This window comes from Psammomys obesus, unplaced genomic scaffold (genome assembly GCF_907164565.1).
Source record: "Psammomys obesus unplaced genomic scaffold, mPsaObe1.curated_primary_1811, whole genome shotgun sequence".
Taxonomy (NCBI): domain Eukaryota; kingdom Metazoa; phylum Chordata; class Mammalia; order Rodentia; family Muridae; genus Psammomys; species Psammomys obesus.
This window is the reverse complement of record NW_026589732.1, coordinates 4,255,380-4,274,613: the sequence shown is the minus strand read 5'-3', so window position 1 is coordinate 4,274,613 and position 19,234 is coordinate 4,255,380. Positions and strand designations below refer to the sequence as shown.

At 45.8% G+C, this 19,234-nt stretch overlaps 1 protein-coding gene across 1 annotated transcript in view; it reads right to left on the bottom strand.

The window, feature by feature from the left end:
• Positions 1–208: 208 nt before the first annotated feature.
• The window catches only part of Nr4a3 (nuclear receptor subfamily 4 group A member 3), a 38,044-nt gene continuing 19,018 nt past the window's right edge, over positions 209–19,234 (bottom strand). The window contains exons 6-8 of the mRNA XM_055605354.1: positions 16,416–16,615; positions 13,236–13,414; positions 209–579 (exon numbers count right to left, since the gene is read on the bottom strand). Coding sequence (XP_055461329.1) covers positions 332–579; positions 13,236–13,414; positions 16,416–16,615 — 627 coding nt within the window. The 3' untranslated portion in view covers positions 209–331. The remainder of the gene's footprint in view (positions 580–13,235; positions 13,415–16,415; positions 16,616–19,234) is intronic.

Sequence of the window (19,234 nt, the reverse complement as noted above, 5' to 3'; positions counted from 1 at the left end):
TATCCTTTCCTCTCCCCTGCTGGGATAGCATCATCCAAAAGTGCCTTGTCAGCAATTTCTTAGAAAAGCTTCATGAACTATTTCACCCCCTCCCACCCCACCCTCCAAAGCCTAAATATAAAACACAACCCCAACACGTTACTCTGCAAGGTTTCTGGCTTTAGGCTGGAAAGAAAGGTGCCAGGAAAAAAAAAAAGTCTTTGCTTTCTATGGGAGCTTCTTTTCCCCTGAAGGAAGGACAGAGTGGCAGGTGCTCAGAGCCATCCCTCTGCTTGCTGAATGATCAGGTGCCAGCAGAGCAAGTGGCTCCCTGCTCTCACGCTCGCCCTGCTCAGAAAGGCAGGGTGTCATGGAAGAGCTTGTCGATGACCGAGGGTGGGGACACCAAGTCCTCCAGCTTCAGGTAGAAGATGCGCTGGAGGCCCTGGGTGCAAATCTTCCTCAGTTCCACCAGTGCTCTCAGGACCTTGGGCTCGGCGGGCTCCAGAGCCTGTCCCTTCCTCTGGTGGTCCTTTAAGCTGCTTGTGATCTTGTTGCATAGCTCCTCCACTCTCTTTGGTTCTTTTAACCCATGTCGCTCTGTAGAAGGACAGAGAAAGGTAAGCTCTGCGGACAGGTCAAAAATGCGCTAACAGCCTTAATCAAGGTCTCCTGTTCTGCCAGATGGGTTAGGCGTTTTTACAGTCAGAATGCCCTTTGTGGATTCGGGTGATAGCTCAGCTAGTAACTGATTTCTGATTCCCCAGAACGCACCAGGTGGAAATGCAATTTCCATCACTGGGGAGGTAGCAACGGGAAGATCCCTTTGGGCTTGCTGGCCAGCCAGTTTTGCCAATTCGGGTTGGCACAGGAAAGTGAATTAATGTTTCAGTTCCAAAGCAGGGAGGGGGCCACTGACGTGAGCCCCTCCACGCCTGCTCTTAAGCTCTTTTCTGTGCTTCCATGCTAGCTGGAATTGGAGAAAGCCAGCTCTCCTTTCCTTTGTTTCTTTCTCCCCTCAGAACACCCATTGGCCTATGCCTCACACTCCCCTCAACACACGGTTCCTCCTAAGGCACAAAAAGAAAAGTCATAGCAGAGAGGAAGGCCGTGGAAGACACAAAGCAGTCATTTTTCAGGACACGGAGAGTACCCCTTAATTCCACAACACGGTAAGGAAGAGGAGTCCCAGGTTAACCATTATAGTCTTTGTGGTAAAGCTGGTCATGTTCTCAGGCACACAATTGCAGAAGGATGGTGTTTGAAGCCCATCTTCCAGGAGGAGTTTGCTCTCTGGCTGGAAAGCTTGGCGGGGTCTCACTAACATGACACAAGAGCCTGATGTCCCATACAAGTGACTTTGCTCTCACAGCCAGTGTACAGTAGACCCTCTTTTCTAAGGGGAGGGGAGGATCTCCTTTGTCCTATTTACTTCTACTGGTACATTTGTATCTAAAAACTGTGTTTATTCATGTGTGTGTGTTTGCATGCATTGACCTTGGTGTTTTCCTCACGCCTGTCCTTATATACAGTTTTGCTTTTTGAGGGGCAGAAGGTATTCTTCTAACAGTGATCAAGCATGAGTTCCTCATTTCTCCTAGATTTAGTTGTTTTAGTCATAGCTCTTGTTAGAAAAGTTATTTCCCTGAAGCAAAGGTTAAAAGAAATAACTACCAGACATTTTTTTTTCTTCCTTGTCCCAAATAAAAGAGGTCTGCAAACCGGAAAACCCGCATTGTCATGGAGTGGCTAGTGTATATGACTTGGGTAAGTGCTCTTCTCACTAGGACCTTCTTAAGGGAGAAGGCTGGATGTAAGGGCTCCGAAGACCCCTTCCAGAGCAGATGGGTTAAGACGTACTTAAGTACAGCACGGAAATCAACCCCAGTGTCTCAGTGCCTTGTGACTGGCAGGTTTCTGGTCTAGTGAATCATTCTATAGAGAAAGAAGCCCTGAGTTTGGAATTAAAACCAGTTCTGGCTCCGCTCTTTACCTTGGGATCCAATCTCTTCAAGACTTAATAGCTTCCTAGGAAAATGGGAGTTACAGAGTGGAAGAAACAAACGTTTCGTCCTGTTCTTGTTCATCTGAAACATTGCACAGTGAACTGACAGAAAAGCGTGGTCCTTATATAAATATCCTTCAACTAAGATGATATTACAGATACCAACACCAGGACTGGCAGCATCCGAGACAATGTCTGACATTCAGTTTGTGAAGGCAGCTGCAAGACCAAACAGAAGACAGAGCTCCAGCATCCAGAGCTTTGCAGCGCTTGACTTTGCCCTAGGAAACTATTGCTGGTTAGGCAGGTGCAAACCTCTCTGCTTGGTTTATCAGAGCCCCTGTGCTTCAAGAAAAAACACTGAGCATGAACCTTGAGGGATCCTGATTGCCAGTAGTAAGCTGTCGAAAGTTTTATTTGTTTTCCCCAAAGCATAGGACCAGGTGGCAAGCTTGGCAGCAAGTTCCAAGAGGTATAAAATGTTCGTAGCCTCTGACCAAGCTACCCCATTCCTGGGAATTTATCCAAAGAAGAAAGCCGACTGAAAATAAAGACAACAACCCTGTATGTACGGAAATATTTGGTGGAGCATTTTTCTATCACCACCCCGCACCTGAGAGCCCAAGCAAGGAAACTCTGCAGAGAGGAGCAGAGCTGAAGAGAAGGGAAACCGTTATGTAAATAGTGGCAAGTTTATACCGTGGAAAAGACCCTGAAGCTGTCAGAGACAAGTATGAAGGTTATTAAACAATATGGAAAAACACAGATAACAGTAAATGAAGAAGAGAATATTAAATAGTACCCAGGCTATGATCTCATTTGTGCAAAAATAACAATAAAATCTGGGGCTGGTGAGATGGCTGAGCAGGTGAGGGGTTTTGCTGCCAACGCTGTTGACCTGAGTTTAGTCCCTGAGCTCCACATGGTAGAAGGAGAGACGAGGACTCCCCCGAGCTGTCTTCTTGACCTCTGCAAATGCACTGTGGAATGTATACATATAAACACATACACACAAAATAAGTGTAATTTTTCTTCACATAAAGGATGAAAATAAACAAAACGTAAAAATATTCATGAGATAATTGGAGGGCTCTTTTACTCTTCTTTTAAAATTTCTAGGTTAGTGCTATTTGGAGAATATTGTTAAAATAGAACAAGGTAGGAGATGGTCCTTCCTGGAGCCCTGTCATATACATGATCCCACCAGGCATTAACTTGCTGGTTTTTAATTCGATTAGCATTGAGATCCATTAAATCTGATTTACAAGCTAAGGAGAGGAGGTGTCTCTCACAATCAAACAGCAGCCCATCAGCTGAGGCTTTCCCATCCTTCCAGGGCCTCCTGTCTCACAGACCATCCAAGATTCCACTCTCGTTATCAGGATGAAGAAACTGAGCGATTTGTGTGTGGGGGTGGGGTAGGGGGATGCAGGGGGTGGCGATTGATTGTGGGACCTTAGAGCCAGACTTTCTCATGGCCAAACTCACAGAAAGGAGCATGGAGTTTTCCCTGCTCTCCAGCCAGTTGTGGCTGCTGAATAACTATGGCAACCATTATTTATTCAGTGAATTGAAGTGGGGATCGATACCTCCTGCCAACTGGATCAGCTGGGCCTGGAATTCCTTGAGGAATTCATAGACACTCCTGTTAGGAGCCAAAGGCACCTCGCCCCTCCTTTGTTGTTGTAAACACTCTGGGGATCTGCGGCTTCTTTGTCTTTCCATAGGAGCTACGATAAAATTCAGTCTTTGCGCATACTCCTAAGAGCAGCCAGCAAGGTTTTCAGATCACCAGGGGGTCACCAAGTGTCTGGGACCTTTCCAGCAATTTAAGATTCCTTTAAATTCTAATCACTGACTCCCCCTTCTCCCCACTGCAGAGTGGCAAACAGCTACAGAGTGGAAATGCGGAGTTCATAACACGGAAGGAGAGAGGGAGTCAGATACGTGGGTTTTCTTGTCTCCTGGAGGAGTCTACAGGGAAGGTTAAGGTTTTTCTAGGCGGGAGGGGTGTAACTCAGTGGCAGCACTCACTCAGCACGTGAGATGTGCTGGGCTGAATCCTCAGCAACAACAACCGAAAAATCCTCCGTCCCCACCCCAACGATTTAGCCGAACAAGCTTTTCGCATTAGAGTTATACAATATTCATCCTGCCTTTCAGTATCTTAAGTCAAACATTATGTTTCTGAGACGTCAAAACAGTATTAGATATACATGACAAAGATTGTGCATGTGCACTGGAAGGGATTTGACCCACTTTGTTTAAAGTCCCACCTAAGAGCATCTCTGCTACAAGGCACTACAAAACCAAAGTTAGCTTCCAGCTCCAATGGCAGGCCAGACCTTTTAACCTGATGATAAAGCTCATTGAATAATCCGTAGATTACGCTCACCGTAGCTCAGAATGGGGCAGGATAATCATCACCTTTAATTAATATGTAAGAAGACTCAAAGAGTTAAGTGACTTGCCTCGGGCTGAAATTAGCAAGTGGCCAGTTTCTTTCAAACCGAATCTGAGACCTTCTCTCACAGCCAGCTGGCTACCTGCCTTTGACTGCTTCCAATTGTTAGAAAGTTTCTCCCCATCCCGAGATGAACTTCAGCAACCTCCTACTCTTTGTGGCCTTAGTTAACTAGTGGTTAATTACTTCTTCCAGTAGATGCTTATTAAGCACCTATCCTGTGACAAATAGTACCACAGACAGTGGGGTCAGAGCAGTGAAGGAAACAGCATGCCATACCGTACAGGCAGTTCTCATCCAGAGACATGTTTGGATTCCTGTTGGCCTGTTAGCTTTCCATGTCACAGATGGCTCTGCTGAGCATGAAGGGGGGGGGGGGTTGAAGGGAAAGAGGAGGAGGCAGGAGGAGAAGAAGGGGCAGGGGTGGGGGCGTGGAGAGAGGAGGACAGGAGAGGGAGCTGCTGGGACTGCCCAGCAGTAATGAGACTGCGGTAAGGAGACGCTCAAGTGTTCTTCCCCCTTCAGCTAGTTAGAGGCACTCATTGCACATCCAGTCAAAGAAGCTTCCTTCTTGGCTCCTTGTCTGGGTCAGATTCTCTCATAGTACAGGATCCTCTCCCTTAGCAGGACAAGCAAGTTTGGAATCTGATACTCATGTGACAACTGCCTGCCTCTTCCCTTGGATTTAAGCTCCCAGGAGAAACGCCCTCCATTTGCTCCGTCTCCTGCAGCAATCCTAGCACACCTAACAACACTTCCAATAGATGAATCTATGCAATGGAAGACCAAAGCCAGCTAAGACATGACTAAATGAACACTAAATGCGAAAGCTGCTCAGATTAAAACAATGAGCTGGAGCTGCGAAGACGCTCACAGAAGTAGAGAACCTTATAAACTCACTTTCCAGGCAGAGGCTCCCTTCTTTGTACTTCTCAGCTCTGTCAGCTTTTACCTGGGTGACTTGGGGTCCACTTCCATACTTATGAAAGAGGGCTAATAAGGGCAGTTGCCTTCCTTCTTGCTGTGAAATTAAATGGTCTTTACATGCAGCGTACTTGGAATAATACCAGGCATGCAGTCGGTACTTAATATATTCTTGCAAACACTCTTTTAAAAAAATGATTTTAAAACTCGATTCATCACTTTCCATGTTATCTTCTAATGGCACAGAACTCTTCCTTCCCCAAAACTCATAATAATCTCTGGGGATTCCTTCGGAGGGTGGGGTGGGGTTGGCCCAGTCACTTTAGTAACTCTCCGTGTGGCGTTCCTAGCATCTTCTCAAAGTTACAACTTCCTCTGGACAAGATCTCTCATACCTGCTGTCTACATTGTTGTAATTGCTTTTGACTGGCTTTCTTGCTGTGATTCATCCTAGGTACTTCCAAATGTATTCAGCAACATTAAAACCACACATGTAAAACTCTTGGCACAGTGCCAGTACTGTCTGAAAAAATATTAGCTATTATTAATGTCAAAGAATCCCAATTACCAACAGGTTCCCTTGTTCCTCAAAAAAATGGCTCCAATCCCAGCAGCATCAGCATAACCTGGGAGCTTGTGAGGGGTGCAGGCCTGCACAACCAGCATGTGCAACTTATCACTCTGTCCGGTGCTTTGCATGCCAGGTGGAAAGGCTCAGCCCTCGCCAGTCCTCGTACCTTGGAGCTGCTTTCTACCCCGGTAGAAATGGCAGGCAGCATCTCTACCCTGAGTCTCTGCAAGCCTCATTTCCCAAGGCATCTTGTTTTAATATCCCATAATGCTGCCTTTGAGAACTCTCTCCCAAGGGAGCTTATTCCAATTTCAAACAGTTTTATGTCAGTTTCTCATATTGAGCTAACTTTTGCTATTTTACAGTTCCCACTTGTGCCTCTTGGCCTACAAGAGAAGCACCAGGCTCTCTTCCTCAGAGCAGAGAGCAGCGCCTGGAGAAAGGGATGGTAGCATTCAGCAGTAGGCCATCCTCCCCCGCCCCCGCCCCCGCCAGCTTTATGAGCGGCTCTCCGGCCTTTGGCCAACTTAGAGATAATTTCACAGTCCCAGCCAAGAAGGAAGAAAAGAAGTGGGGCTGTTACTGAAACAGCAAACATCAAATGAGACTTCCTGCTCTGAGCCTCACCTCTTTCTCTAGGCAGTCCTGCCGCTGGCCCTTGCTGAGTCACACGGCATTGACTGACTGGTGGGCAGCCCCAGAACCCACACTGGCCAGTAAGCCACAAGTCAGGTCAAGGTGTACAAGTACGTTTCTGTCTTTGAGTAGGTGTTGCTCTCTAACACCACCGACTCTCTAAGGGACAAGGGTCTATGCACCTGATATGGGCCAGATGCTCCATAGAAAACAACCAAATTAAACTAAATTGAAATTGGCATCTCTCAGGAAGTCAGATTATTTTCTAATAACAATGCTAGGCTAAAAATAATTCAGATTTTCCTAATTTGAGAGGCTTGCTGATATTAACAACCCATTTGTTCGACTAATATTGGTCATGCATGGGACACTAAGGTAAATTTAAAGGTTATCAAGATTCTCCTTTCACTTAGACTTTTTTGGGAAACCCTCAAGTATATCCCAAGTGCTTAGAATGAGCCTTAGTGGGAAATTTGTGTGTGTTCATATGTGCTTGTATGTGTGTGAGTACACGCATACAGATGTATGCGGAGGCTCTCTGCACCACTCTCAATCTTTGTTTTTGATGCAAGGCCTCTCAATGAATTCCGAGTTCACTGATCCCTGTAAGCTTGCTGCCAATGTGCTCCAGGGACCTTCCTCTCTCTGTATCTACCACCACCCCTATTTCTGGGGTTACAGATTGCACCCCACCCCCAAGCTCATCTTTTACATAAGTGCTGGGGATTGAGCTTGGGTCCTCTTGCTTGCTCTCAGGCCATTTACCTATCTCCCCAGATTCAGTAAATATTATCGAGTTGACTTGAACTGAATGACGAAACACATGCTACCCACAGAAAAATGTTCACAGTCAGTATAATGTAGATGGAACTTCTTTACAGGCTTTATCTGAAGGGGAAAGCGTGCCAGCACTGCTGCATATTCGAAGGTGAGGAGAAATGTGCCGAGATATTAACATCACTGCTCTTCTTGTATGAAGCCCATAAAAAGGCACAGACAAAAGAAACCCTGATTGTGCCATATAGAAGCAATTATATGAAAGCTAAAGACGTTCATAGATTCTGAGGAGTTAGTTCTTGCTGGAAGACAACATTCAGGACAATAACAGTGAAGGTTTGGACGATTCTTTTCCTCTGTGGGTTATATACTAGTTTATTCTTTATAAGAAACCTATAAATACATGTTATTGTCTACTATGATCTCACCATGCCCCCATTCGTGCTGAAATCTACCCTTGAATGTGATAATGTTGTGGGGGGAGGGGTACTTGGAAGGTGCCTCCAGAAGTGCAAGACAGGAATCGCCATTGTTTATAAGTTACGCACACTGTGGTATTTTGTTATAGCATCTTAAATGGTCTAAGGCTTTACCTCTGTGAGAAGCGAAAACACTAGTTTTCAGAAAAGATAAGGAAGGATTGCCCAGAATCATCCAGCTATGATATGGCCAGATAAAGACTCAAACTCAGATCTCAACTCTCCAAATCCTGAAAGAGCTCCCCTTTCTTTCCAAACTATATTATTTTGCCAAATTTCACCCATACTTGCCCTTGCCACATATCTGATGCCAGGTATTCAGAGTGAGCAGATGAGCTCTGGAAAGGCAGGTGGAAGGAGCAGCCAAGTGTTGATCTTAGCACCGGATCTGCCTCTCTTCCTCCTCCGTCTTAGAGGTCATGTTCCAATAAGACCAGGAAAAATATATAGGAGAGAAAGGACTCATTGTTTTACCTGACAGAAGACTTGAATCTTGGAAAGAATGCCTTGGGGAATTTTCAAAAAACTCCATTTGAGCACCAAAATTTCTCCTACCATCTGGCTCCAAAGGACCTTTTTGATCATATTTCCCTATCAGTCACTAGATGGAAAATACATGCTTATACTCCCAGGTTAGTTCATAGCATGAATCCACAAGGTAAGTATCTCAATGAACCAGTTGTTTCTCTGAAAATCCTTTACATTTTCACAGAGCTCAGGGAATGTGCTCAAGCTGCTGCCTTGAGAGGCAGTGAAACTGTTTCCCAGAGTGCACTGCTGCCTTGGCTTTCATGCTTTCTCCAGAAGAGGCAGGCATTCAGAGTCATAGCCTGGCTGGCCTCTTTGAAATGTTCACCTTTCTGCCTCAGGTCATGTACATGATTTCATACACGAAAAAAGTACTTTGACCATCCATGATTTCCCCACAACTGTTCGAGGCATTTCACAGTCATGCTCAGGATCTCTGGTTTTCCTGATTTGGGATGACCTTTATATCTAATGACCTTTACATGCTTTGTGAAGTTATTTATGACAAGTATGTCCAGTGTTCTTAATTCCCCCAAATGCAGCAATTACCCAGACTTCATCTGCACTTAATCTGTCCCTTAGAAAGCTAAGCACTACCAGGCATAGTAGCAGATGCCTTTAAACCCAGGCAGAGAGACAGAGAGGCAGAGAGGCAGAGAGGCAGAGAGGCAGAGAGGCAGAGAGAGAGGCAGAGGTAGAGGGATTTCTGTGAGTTTGAGGTCAGCTGGTCTACAGAGTCAGTTCCAGGACAGCTAGGGCTACACTGTCTCAAAAAAAACCCAAAACCAAACCAGAAGAATCTAAACACTAACCACCATGCATAGAGCTCCTTATATCATATCTTGGTAGACTACAAACTTCCTGTTAGCAGGGTGCATGCCCAGCTCATCTTCACACTCCCACATATTGGCAGCCTGGCACGGAGAGGCCCCGATACCTGGACATTTGCAAAATGTTAATTCTAGATTAACTTTCTTTTGGAATGATTGCAAAACGATATCAACACATTGCACCCCATCTGTGGCAAAGAAGCAAAGCCTTCCCATTGCTCCAGGGGTGTGGCTTTGGCAAGAGGCAATGGTTAGGGCAGATGAACGGGGGATGCAAAAACCACAACTGTGGGAAACTCCCTGCTACTGTAGGAAGGGAGAGTTATTAGAAAGAAACTATTTCCTGTCCCATCTCACCACCCAGTATTTCACGAGGGGTTTAGAGAGAAGGGGAGGAAGAAGAAAATTTAATTAGTGGGAGGCATTCATGTTTGGGTAAACCACCACTGCTCTCCAATTTCTGAAGCCGTCTTCTGGAAGCAAGAATGGCCAGTGCTCTAAGATCCCTTCTCCCTTCCGTAAGTTCCTCTCTGGTTTCTGAACAGACCACTTTTGGGATGAAGTTTATCATTCCTAAGCCTCATTTGATGCTCCACAACCACTTTTTCTGATTATGAGGCATCCGAGATGTCAAGGCTCTTGGGAATGTCCACTCAAATTAGAGTACATATGCACAGCAATGGGCCTGGCTTCCTAGGCACTTCTCTTTCTGTACCATCCAATGCTTTCATGCATCCCAGATCCCTCCCAGCTACCAAATTCCAGGAGTTCTGGGCTATTACAGGGCTAATCCTGCTTGTATAATATCTGCAGCACCTCTGACGGCTTGCTCCAGTAACGCTGGCAGGAATGAAGGCAGGGACTTGTGCTGCCCTGTGTGAAAGACCTGCAGACAAATCACTCAGCCAATTGCCAGTGTAGCAAAACCGCTTTGTAATTGCTGCCCTCCTTTGAGTCTCTCAAGTGTCTAAGAAAATAGTCGTCAAACATACTATACTTTGTTTTGTTTTGTTTGAGACAGGCTGGTCTGGAACTCGCCGTGTAGGACAAGCTAGCCTTGAACTCACCATCCTCTTGCCTTGGGCTCCTGAGTGTTAGAATTATAGGTGTGAATCATCATGCCCAGATCATACTGCTTTACAAAGATACCAACTTTTCTTCATGACACTGAGTTTCATTTTGCACTGCTCAAGGTTTACAATGAGAAGGGCATGTATGAACCCATGAGGACAAGAGGAAAAGAGCAAGCTGTAACAGAGCAGGGGCTGCAGCTTACAAGGAGGGCCTGGCCACAAGGCCCAGCTCTCGTTTCGTTTTACTGACATGAAGGAGCCTCTGTCAACAACACTGCAAGGAGAAACACAAGTAGAACGATGTCTGCCACGAAGCCAGTTTAGCGACATCATTAACTTAGTTTTTTGTTTTCGTTTTTGTTTTTATAACCTACACTGCCACCCCATGGAATGGATGTTATTATTCCCATTTTGTGGATGAGGAAACAGAAGTGCAGAGAAGAGAAATGTGTTACTCAATAGCCCTTGCTAATGAAATGCCAGACTCCAGATTAATAAGGGAGTTGCTAGAGCCAGAAACCCATGCTTTTCCTGCCGTGCCAAACTGCCTCTAGCAATCTCTACCTGAGTGGGCAGTGGGCTGGTCAGCTCTGATCACTGCACTGGGGGATGCAGAGGATAGCACCACCTTCCTCCGGTTCCTGCTCTGGACTCTGTGTGGACGCATTAGGTTGGGAAATCCTGGTATGCTGGTGTCCATTACTTTCCACAGAGTAAAACGAAAGAAATGGGCCTCCAGGCTAGGCCCTCCTGGTGAGCTGCAGCCCCTACACTATATGACTTGCTACTTTCCTTCTCTCCTCTCTGACCCACTCTGTGCTCAGATCCATTGCTAGAATGCTAGATCATTCTAGAATGCAAGTCTGATCATCTTTTTCTGTGCAGAACTTCCTGTAGCTCTCCACTGATCTCACCTGCCTCATTGGGTGTGGAAGGTTGAGGAAAGGCTCTATGTCCTGCAGCACTCCCTGTCAGGCCTCTCCCATCACTAGAATCTAGACTTCTTAGCCATTTTCTTTGTGAAACTTAGGTTAGTCATATTTTCAGGAATAGCTTCAGGAAATTTTTATCGTTGCTTATAATCATTATTCCCTTCACAGTAGCCTGGAGACCTTTGCTCCCCCATCTGAGGTCTCTTGACACTCCAGGACCCTTACACAGCTCCACACTATGCTCAACCGTCTGTGTCCTACGGATTAATTTACACATTCTGTCTCCTCCAGGCATCCGAGTCATCGTCTTTGAAAATCCAGTGACACATGAGACAGCACCTACACCAACGGGCATACATTCAACTTCTGTCTCCGTACTGATATGGCAATGAACTGAATTTAGTTGCAGAAAGCTAAAGAAGGCTCAAAAAAAAAAATCCGTCTTTCTATACTTTCCAGTTTGGGATGTGTAACTGTCCCAGAAACGCTGACTGTGTCTGGAAAGGACCTGGGGGCTGGAGGACAAACTGACCTTGGGGCTAGTCTCGTTGGAGTCTTGGGAATGGAATGCTCGGGTCTGACATCAGTTTTTTTAGGTTGTTCTGTTTTGACATCCAAAAGCCCTGTCGGTGGGATTCATACCTTCTGAGGTTGTCTTTGCTTTTGTTTCATAGTCTCGGAAGACTATGGCAGCCTAGTAAGCACTGAGCTTCTTAACCTGAACCAAAGGCCAGGAGGAGGGAGTCAGCTACACGACCAGCTGGCCTCTAGGGGCACACAGTTGTCTCACAGAAGATTACCTAAAGCAGATGCGTGTAAACAGTGTTTAGGCCGGGGGTTCACGCTGTTCCTAATTCAGTGATCTCCCGAAATCTCATGCTGTGATGACCTCCTCAATTTTAAAATGAAAATTGTTTTCATTGCTACTTCATAGCTGTAATTTTTGCTACTGTCATGGCTGTAATGTAAATATCTAATGAGAAGACTGTGTCCTACAGGCTGAGAACCACTGGCTTCGGCAAAGCAAGGCTGCATTGGAAAGGAGAGGCCAGCTTTGCCAAGGACATGGTCGGTCTCACCTATCTGGGAAATATTTTCTCTAGCCAAGAACACATCCAGCCTGAACTTGACCCTCAGCCAATCAGCCTAGTCGGGCTTGGGTCTGACCCAAGGGAGGGAGCTTCAGATTCAGTTAACCCTTCTGGAGCCTGTACCTCCCCAGGCCCTCATATCGCTGATGAAGATGTAACCTAATAAGAAACTTTAAGGGTGAGAGGTGAAGGGGAGCCAAGAGCAGGACCTCTAGGTATGGGGTGATGGGACACGTACCAAGAGAGTAATATATGTACCAAGTAACATAATATAGAAACTGAACATTTTGTGGTGTGTGTGTGTGTGTGTGTGTGTGTGTGTGTGTGTGTGTGTGGTATGTTTAGGCCACAGGACATCCTTGAGTTCTGGGGATTGAACTCTTCTCCCCATCATTGCAAAGCTGCCTGAGCTCTCTCCTCAGACCCAGAAACAAAACACAATTTACACTTCTCTTTCTGAACTTTTTAAAAACTGTGGAGTTGAGTCATTTTCATTTTTGACAAATACACATTTTTCTCAATTCTCTTCCAATCAGGATTAGTAAGTGATGCCTATAGTTGATGCCATATGCCTATAGTTCTTTGCTTTACTAAAGTCTCTAGGCAAGAACTGGGAAGGGGGCCATAGAAATGGCAGGCTGACTAAGATTATCTTTCTGAAAACCTTTTGTAAAAACAGCCTTAAAGCAGCCAGGTCAACTGCCAACAGAGCTCCAGAGGAATCGGGTTGTAATGATAACTCAATGGCACCAATCCCCCTCCCTAGAAGCTCATGTAAGTACGTTGTAGATACATGCTTTCTTTGCTTAAATTAGGACGAACTTGGTGGACTTCAGAAAAGTGGCAGTTATTTTCTTAGTTAGCTGTAATGAAGCTCAGAAGCCACCTCGACACAGGCAAGAGAAAAGGGGAATGCGGTCTCTGCCTTCCGGAAGTGGGCACTCACCTGTGATCATGCTCAGTGCTGACAGGCAGGCTAAGGCTTGGATATCAAGGTTCAGGCTCTGCAAATTTAAAGAAAAGTCTTTAATGGAGTCGAGCCACTCCCCAAATCCACGAAGGCACTGAAGTCGATGCAGGACAAGTCCATTGCAGAACACAAACTTATCTTCAGCAGTGTTTGACCTGGGGGTGAGCAGAGGAAGGAGAGACACGTGAGACGGGTATTCTCAGTCTGGATAACGTGCTATACAGTACACGGGTGCCAGCGTCGCTGCACGGCAGCCCTGGAAACTGTGTCCAGCACTGCCATGGACAAAGGTGTGCTCCTGGGAACAGCCTGTGCCACCTGTGCTAATGTCCTTAAGAAACTCGGGCTAACACGCCTGCTCTCCCAGTGCTAGGATCGGTTTCTAGCTTGTCTGGGATGGAATGTGGCGAGGCAAGCCCTCAGAGAATCTCTAGGGCAGTGGTTCTCAATCTGTGGGTCATGACCTCTGGTGTGGGTGTCAAAGGACCCTTTCACAGGGGTCGCCTAAGACCATCTGCATATCAGAGATTTTATATTATGATTTGCAACAGCAGCAAAATTACAGTTATGAAAATAATTTATAGTTGGGGGGGTCACCACAACATGAAGAACTGTATTAAGGGGTCGCAGCACTAGGAAGGCTGGGGACCCTTGGTCTAGGGGAAGCCCAGCACATCACATCTGCTGTGGACAATGTCCTCTAGCTGATTCATACCTGTCGCTATGTTGAAACCAGAGAAGCTGTGATTACTCACAGGAGTCCCTCACAATATCAGGCCCGCTAGGTTCCCTCACAGGTATGAGAAGAGGGTCATGAGATCCTCCCCTGACACTGTAGCCACCAACTCCCTCCTGCCCTCAGAACTGCCCCACCCAGTTGCATGCAGTCAAGAGAGGTACTGAGGTGAAGGAGGCAGAAAACTGGCAGGGCACCCATCTACACAACTTTGGGGAGGCTATTTATTATCCATGCTAGGTGTGACATTTTTTGGTGACATATCTTGTTGGGGAGAGCACCCATATTCCTGGAAGCAAACCCTCATATATGCTCCTGGTCGTTAACCCAGGAAACACACTAGTTCGCTACCCTGAACTGGGATAAAATAATTTCTTTGGCCTATTGTTGGTCCCCTGTTTAGGGTGAATAAACCTTTGTCGGGAGATCTCCTCAAGTAAAGCCGTGCAATAGCCTGTCTCTGCAATAAACAGATTTCCCTTTGGGCTTGTAGTCAAGGTTGATCCCTTATTTTCTTCAATGCCAAAAGTTGATAAGGCCCTAGGCTAAACACTGTAATTCCATTATGCAAACTCAAAGCAACAAGTTTCTCCAAGTGCCAATCACAGAGTTAAAGGTGGCAGAACATATTACCTCCTTGAACTTAAATAAGGGGGCCATAGAGGGCTGTTTCTAAATTTGCCAATTTGTCCATGACCATCCCCTTTCTCAGAAAAGGAGCCCTGGGACCTCCTTCGGACATGATGGCTTAGCAGTGTAACCTTGGGCACTCCTTTCATCTCTCTAGACTTCCTTTCTCTTATCTCTGAAACATGAATTTAATCATAATTTCCTAAGGTTGCAGAGGGAATGGAATAAAATGAAGGTTTTTGAAAGCCCATGCACAGTACGCACACAGGAGGATGCAGAGGGGGTGAGGGGCGGCCAATTCTCAATTTTGTAGTTCTCTTATTTTCATATTGGCTTCTCCTTAACTTTAAAAATGCCTCGATCCATGTATCTCTCCAGGTTGACTGCATCCACAAGCCAGTGTCTTCCTAACTGTGCTTCTGGATGAACAGCTCTGTTCATCCCTTCACCCAGCGGGTATTTCCTGAGCACCAAGGCTGACAAGCTCCTGGAGACAGGCACTGCAGAGAGCTTGGTGAAGTGTGGTGTCCACCTGCATGGAGCTTATCCTCTGCTTAATCCTTCACTACATGCCTGAGATGACAGGCACATTGCTACCAGCTCTCGTGTGCTCTGGATTGGCCTTGAGTTAATCTGACACTCTAGCCACAACCACCCTCATGTCTCCCTCGGATCCCTCCATACTGGAGAGGGGGCAGATGGACAGAATGCTTCTACCTCACAGTGGGAACATGGACTTCCAACCACTGGTTTCAGAATCAAGAGAGTATGAGTTAAAAATGCAGATTCCAGTCTTATGCTATAGCCTACCTACCAGGTCAAAAGGCAGCGGAGCTACATTTTATGCAGGAGTTTTTGGTGTCACAATATGAGACAGGACTTGATGGAGAGAAGAGAGGGAAGGGAAGGATGGTTTTTCTTATAACACCTTGTGAAATTCGGGTAATATCTTTGAAATACATAGTTGAAATAAAGCAAGAAAGATTGAATTAAATATGCCCTGGGTGAATAAAAAAACATATACATGTTTATACAAAAACATGTATATGTTTTTTTATTATGTATATTATATATATTATATTAAAGGACATGTGTAGAGAGGAGCATAGGTCTGGAGTTCCAGCTATTTGAAATATCACTTCTGGTTGGGCATGGAAATGCACTCCTGGGTCCCAGAACTGTGGAGGTTGGAGCAGGGAAGATTCCAAGGTCAGCTGCAAGTCTAAGGCCAGGCTAAGCTACCAAGTGAGACCTATTTATCTACAAGCAAGGATAGATGATAGCTAGATACATACATACATACATACATACATACATACATACATACATACATACATAGACAGACAGATAAAAATCCACTTCCCCTCATGTTTTCTGCTGCTGAACACTAGAGGCTGGACCAATCTTTTGACTAGGGGGCTCAACTGTGGAGTCAGAGACCCATCAGGAATGTCGCAACAGTCACTTGTGAAATAGAAATTTATAAGGCAAACCCAGCATTTCCACAAACACCTTCCGTACCACGAGGACAGTCCCACAGGACTCGAGGGACCACTGAATCCATCCTCTTTGTTTTGCATAGATAAAAGCTAGACTTCCAGTGAGGCAATGCTGTATCTACTCCTGTTAGACCTCAGACTAGAACCCGGGTCCTAGCTGCCACTCCTGTGCTTTCTGTTCCCCACCGCTCAGTGTGTTGATGTTTGAACACATTTCACCTTTGCTTCTTGAACAAACTTTTCACTGTTGTACACAAGAAGGCTGAGAGAAGATAAAACAGTAGGACATACCTGATGGAAAGTCTAAGAACAAACAGCTCCAAAAAGGCTGATTCTATAAGTAACGTCTGATCTTCCCTGGGGAGATCAGTGAATCCCGGGATCTTCTCGGCCCAGCTTCTGGACACATCAATGGAGGCGGTCAGGAGGTTGTAGAACTGCTGCACGTGCTCAGCATCGGTGCCTGCTGTGGCCTGGTCGCTGGGACAGTACTGGAAGGCAATGCACAGAAAGCACCTTACTCTGACTGCACAGGGATGGCATTATCACTTGAGACTGGTTTTGCCCAGATGCCAGCGCCTAAATCCTATGTCCCTTTAAAAAAACCTGTTGACATTCAAAGCCTCATCTGATCCTCCAATGGCCCTAAGACATAGGATAAAATGAATTTATTGTTATTATCCAATAGATAGAAATTCCTTCAAGCCCCACCAGTATGAGAGTTTGTCAGGGCCATCTGAGGAGCTTTAGGAAGCATTCCTGTGTCAGTTTTGTCCCCAAGAAAGGCCAATTTAAGTGGTCTGCCGTGAGGTCTCCCTTTTGGGAACTTTAAAAGCTCCAAAGATGATTCCACAGAGCATCTCATGGGTCAAACCACTGTTCACATAGAAACTACTGCCCTAGGACCTTGGGTCTGAGTAGGTCTGGCTCTGTGCGTTCCGCTATAGCATCAAGGTTTCCCAATAAGGAGCCAGAGATTTTCAAAGTATGGTCTCTAGACCAGTAGCATCAACAACAGCTGGTAATGTGCTGGAAATGGCAACCTCAGGCCAACCTCCTAAGACACTCTGGGGGTGGGTCCAACAGACTGCTTTTTATCAAAACAGATGGTTCTAATGCCTACTGAAGCGAGAATCATACAATAAGCCAATAAAAGAAAAGAGTAAGTTTTGCTCGCTGTGGATGGATTTCTATGAGATAAATCTGGAAGTGTGTGTGTTGAGTTCAGGAGTTCCTCTGAGGCAGAGCCCAGACAGCCAAGCCATATGCCACCAGACTTGGGATTGTAGCTCCTTGTATTAATCAAAATTAGATAAAATTAAAAATTCAGTGTCTTATCATACTGGCCATATTTCTGGTGCTTAAAAGTCAGGTGGGGCTGGGGTACATGTTCATCATTGCAGAAGGACATACAATAGCACAGAGCTAGGAAGGGGGCAGAAGGTGGGGAAGAGGGAGGAAGACAAAGAATGAGGAGGGAAAAGGGGTTGGGGAGGAGAGAGGAAAGAGAAGTGGAGGGGGAGGAGGTCTTTCCCAACCTTTTGGCTACTCTGTTAAAGGTACAGGTTTGCCTGACTTAATGGAGGCAAACCTATTCTGCTTCATAGATGATCTATGTTATGCAGCACGATAAAGATCAAGGGGACAACAGTGCAGAGATGCGGTGTGAAGAGGGACATCACTGCCTTAATGAAGAGCAACTTTGTAGCCCTTCCCCCTTCTTCCACACCCCTCCCCTCTTTGATCCTCACCAGTCAGGGATTTTAATCCTTTATAAGTGAGCAAACGGAGACTCAGGCAGCTATGGAACTTTCCTAAATTACATAACTGACCATGTTAAGTTAGGGGTTAATGTGTGCCTTTTAAGTCCTATGCCTCTTGACTTTGATTTTTATCGTATGAGACAGGGTCTTACTATGGGGCAATGCTGGCCTGAAACTCAGACCAGGCTGCCCCCAAACTTGCTGTAGTACTCCTCTTTGCCTCCGTCCTGGAGTGCTGCCATTACAGGCTGACTGTTAACAGGTTCGATGTTGTCCTGGGGTTGCAGCTTACTACTTCCTTGGAATGATTAAAGCTCTGATGTTTAATCCTCACCCTGATGATGCAAAGTTCCAAACTCACAGCCTTGTATACATTTGGTAAATGTTTTAAAACTGGACTACATTCCACACCTGACTTCCTTTTCAGTGCAGGAATAGTCAGGGTGGGTAGCTAGGTTTGCCACAAAGCTCAGACATGATTGGAGGAGAAGCGGATGAGGAGAAGCAGCCAATAAACAACAAGGCGCTAGGCACTCCTGTAAAAGCTCCCTTGTGGGAGGAGATGAAACACTAGATGCAAATGGGTCTTTTTTTTTTCTTCTTCTATTTTCTCCCCAGAAGCAGTAAAACTGGACTTTAAGCCCAGTTTCATTTGGGCTCCTAATTCATGAAATACAGCAGGCCTTAGTGTTCTCCTCCGTGGAGTAGGGAGGAGAACATTCTTAAACATTCCCTTCTACAGAAAGGGCCTGAAATGTAGAGTGAGCTAAACAGCAGAAGACACTGACGTTACCGATACAGTTCCCACAGTGTGGCCATTCCTCACCTTCCACGTCTACCGAGTGAGGATTATACTGCATTAAGCAGAAGCTTTCTAATTTTCTCCTCAGCCTTCTAAGATCTTGTAACATCAGGTCTAGCCCAAAAACCCTGCCTCCTTTATTTCCGAGAGTCCCAGTTTGCCTGGGATTATGTGAGCTCCCAGATAGTGGGTGGTAACAAGTTTAGGAGAGGGAGGCAGCTCCCTTCCTAAGGACAACTGAAGAGGCCATGAGACCCCTGGTGAGCCCACCAGCTCTTAACTGGAGGAATGGAGTGCTGAGAGCAGAGATTAGCTGTGCATCTCTAGAAAAATCACATTGCCACCGCTCTGCACCTGGTCAAGTCCCCCGGTGCCTAATTGCCGATTCTCCAGTCTCTTGCATTCGAAGGTTCTAAATATTGTGAAGCCATACCAGGGATGATGTTATGGCCTAGAATTTGACACCAGTTCAGCACAATTTTGGTTTTAAATAGTGGGTTGAAAGGAGGGAGAAGACTGCAGGGTGGGAATAGGAGGCATGGCTA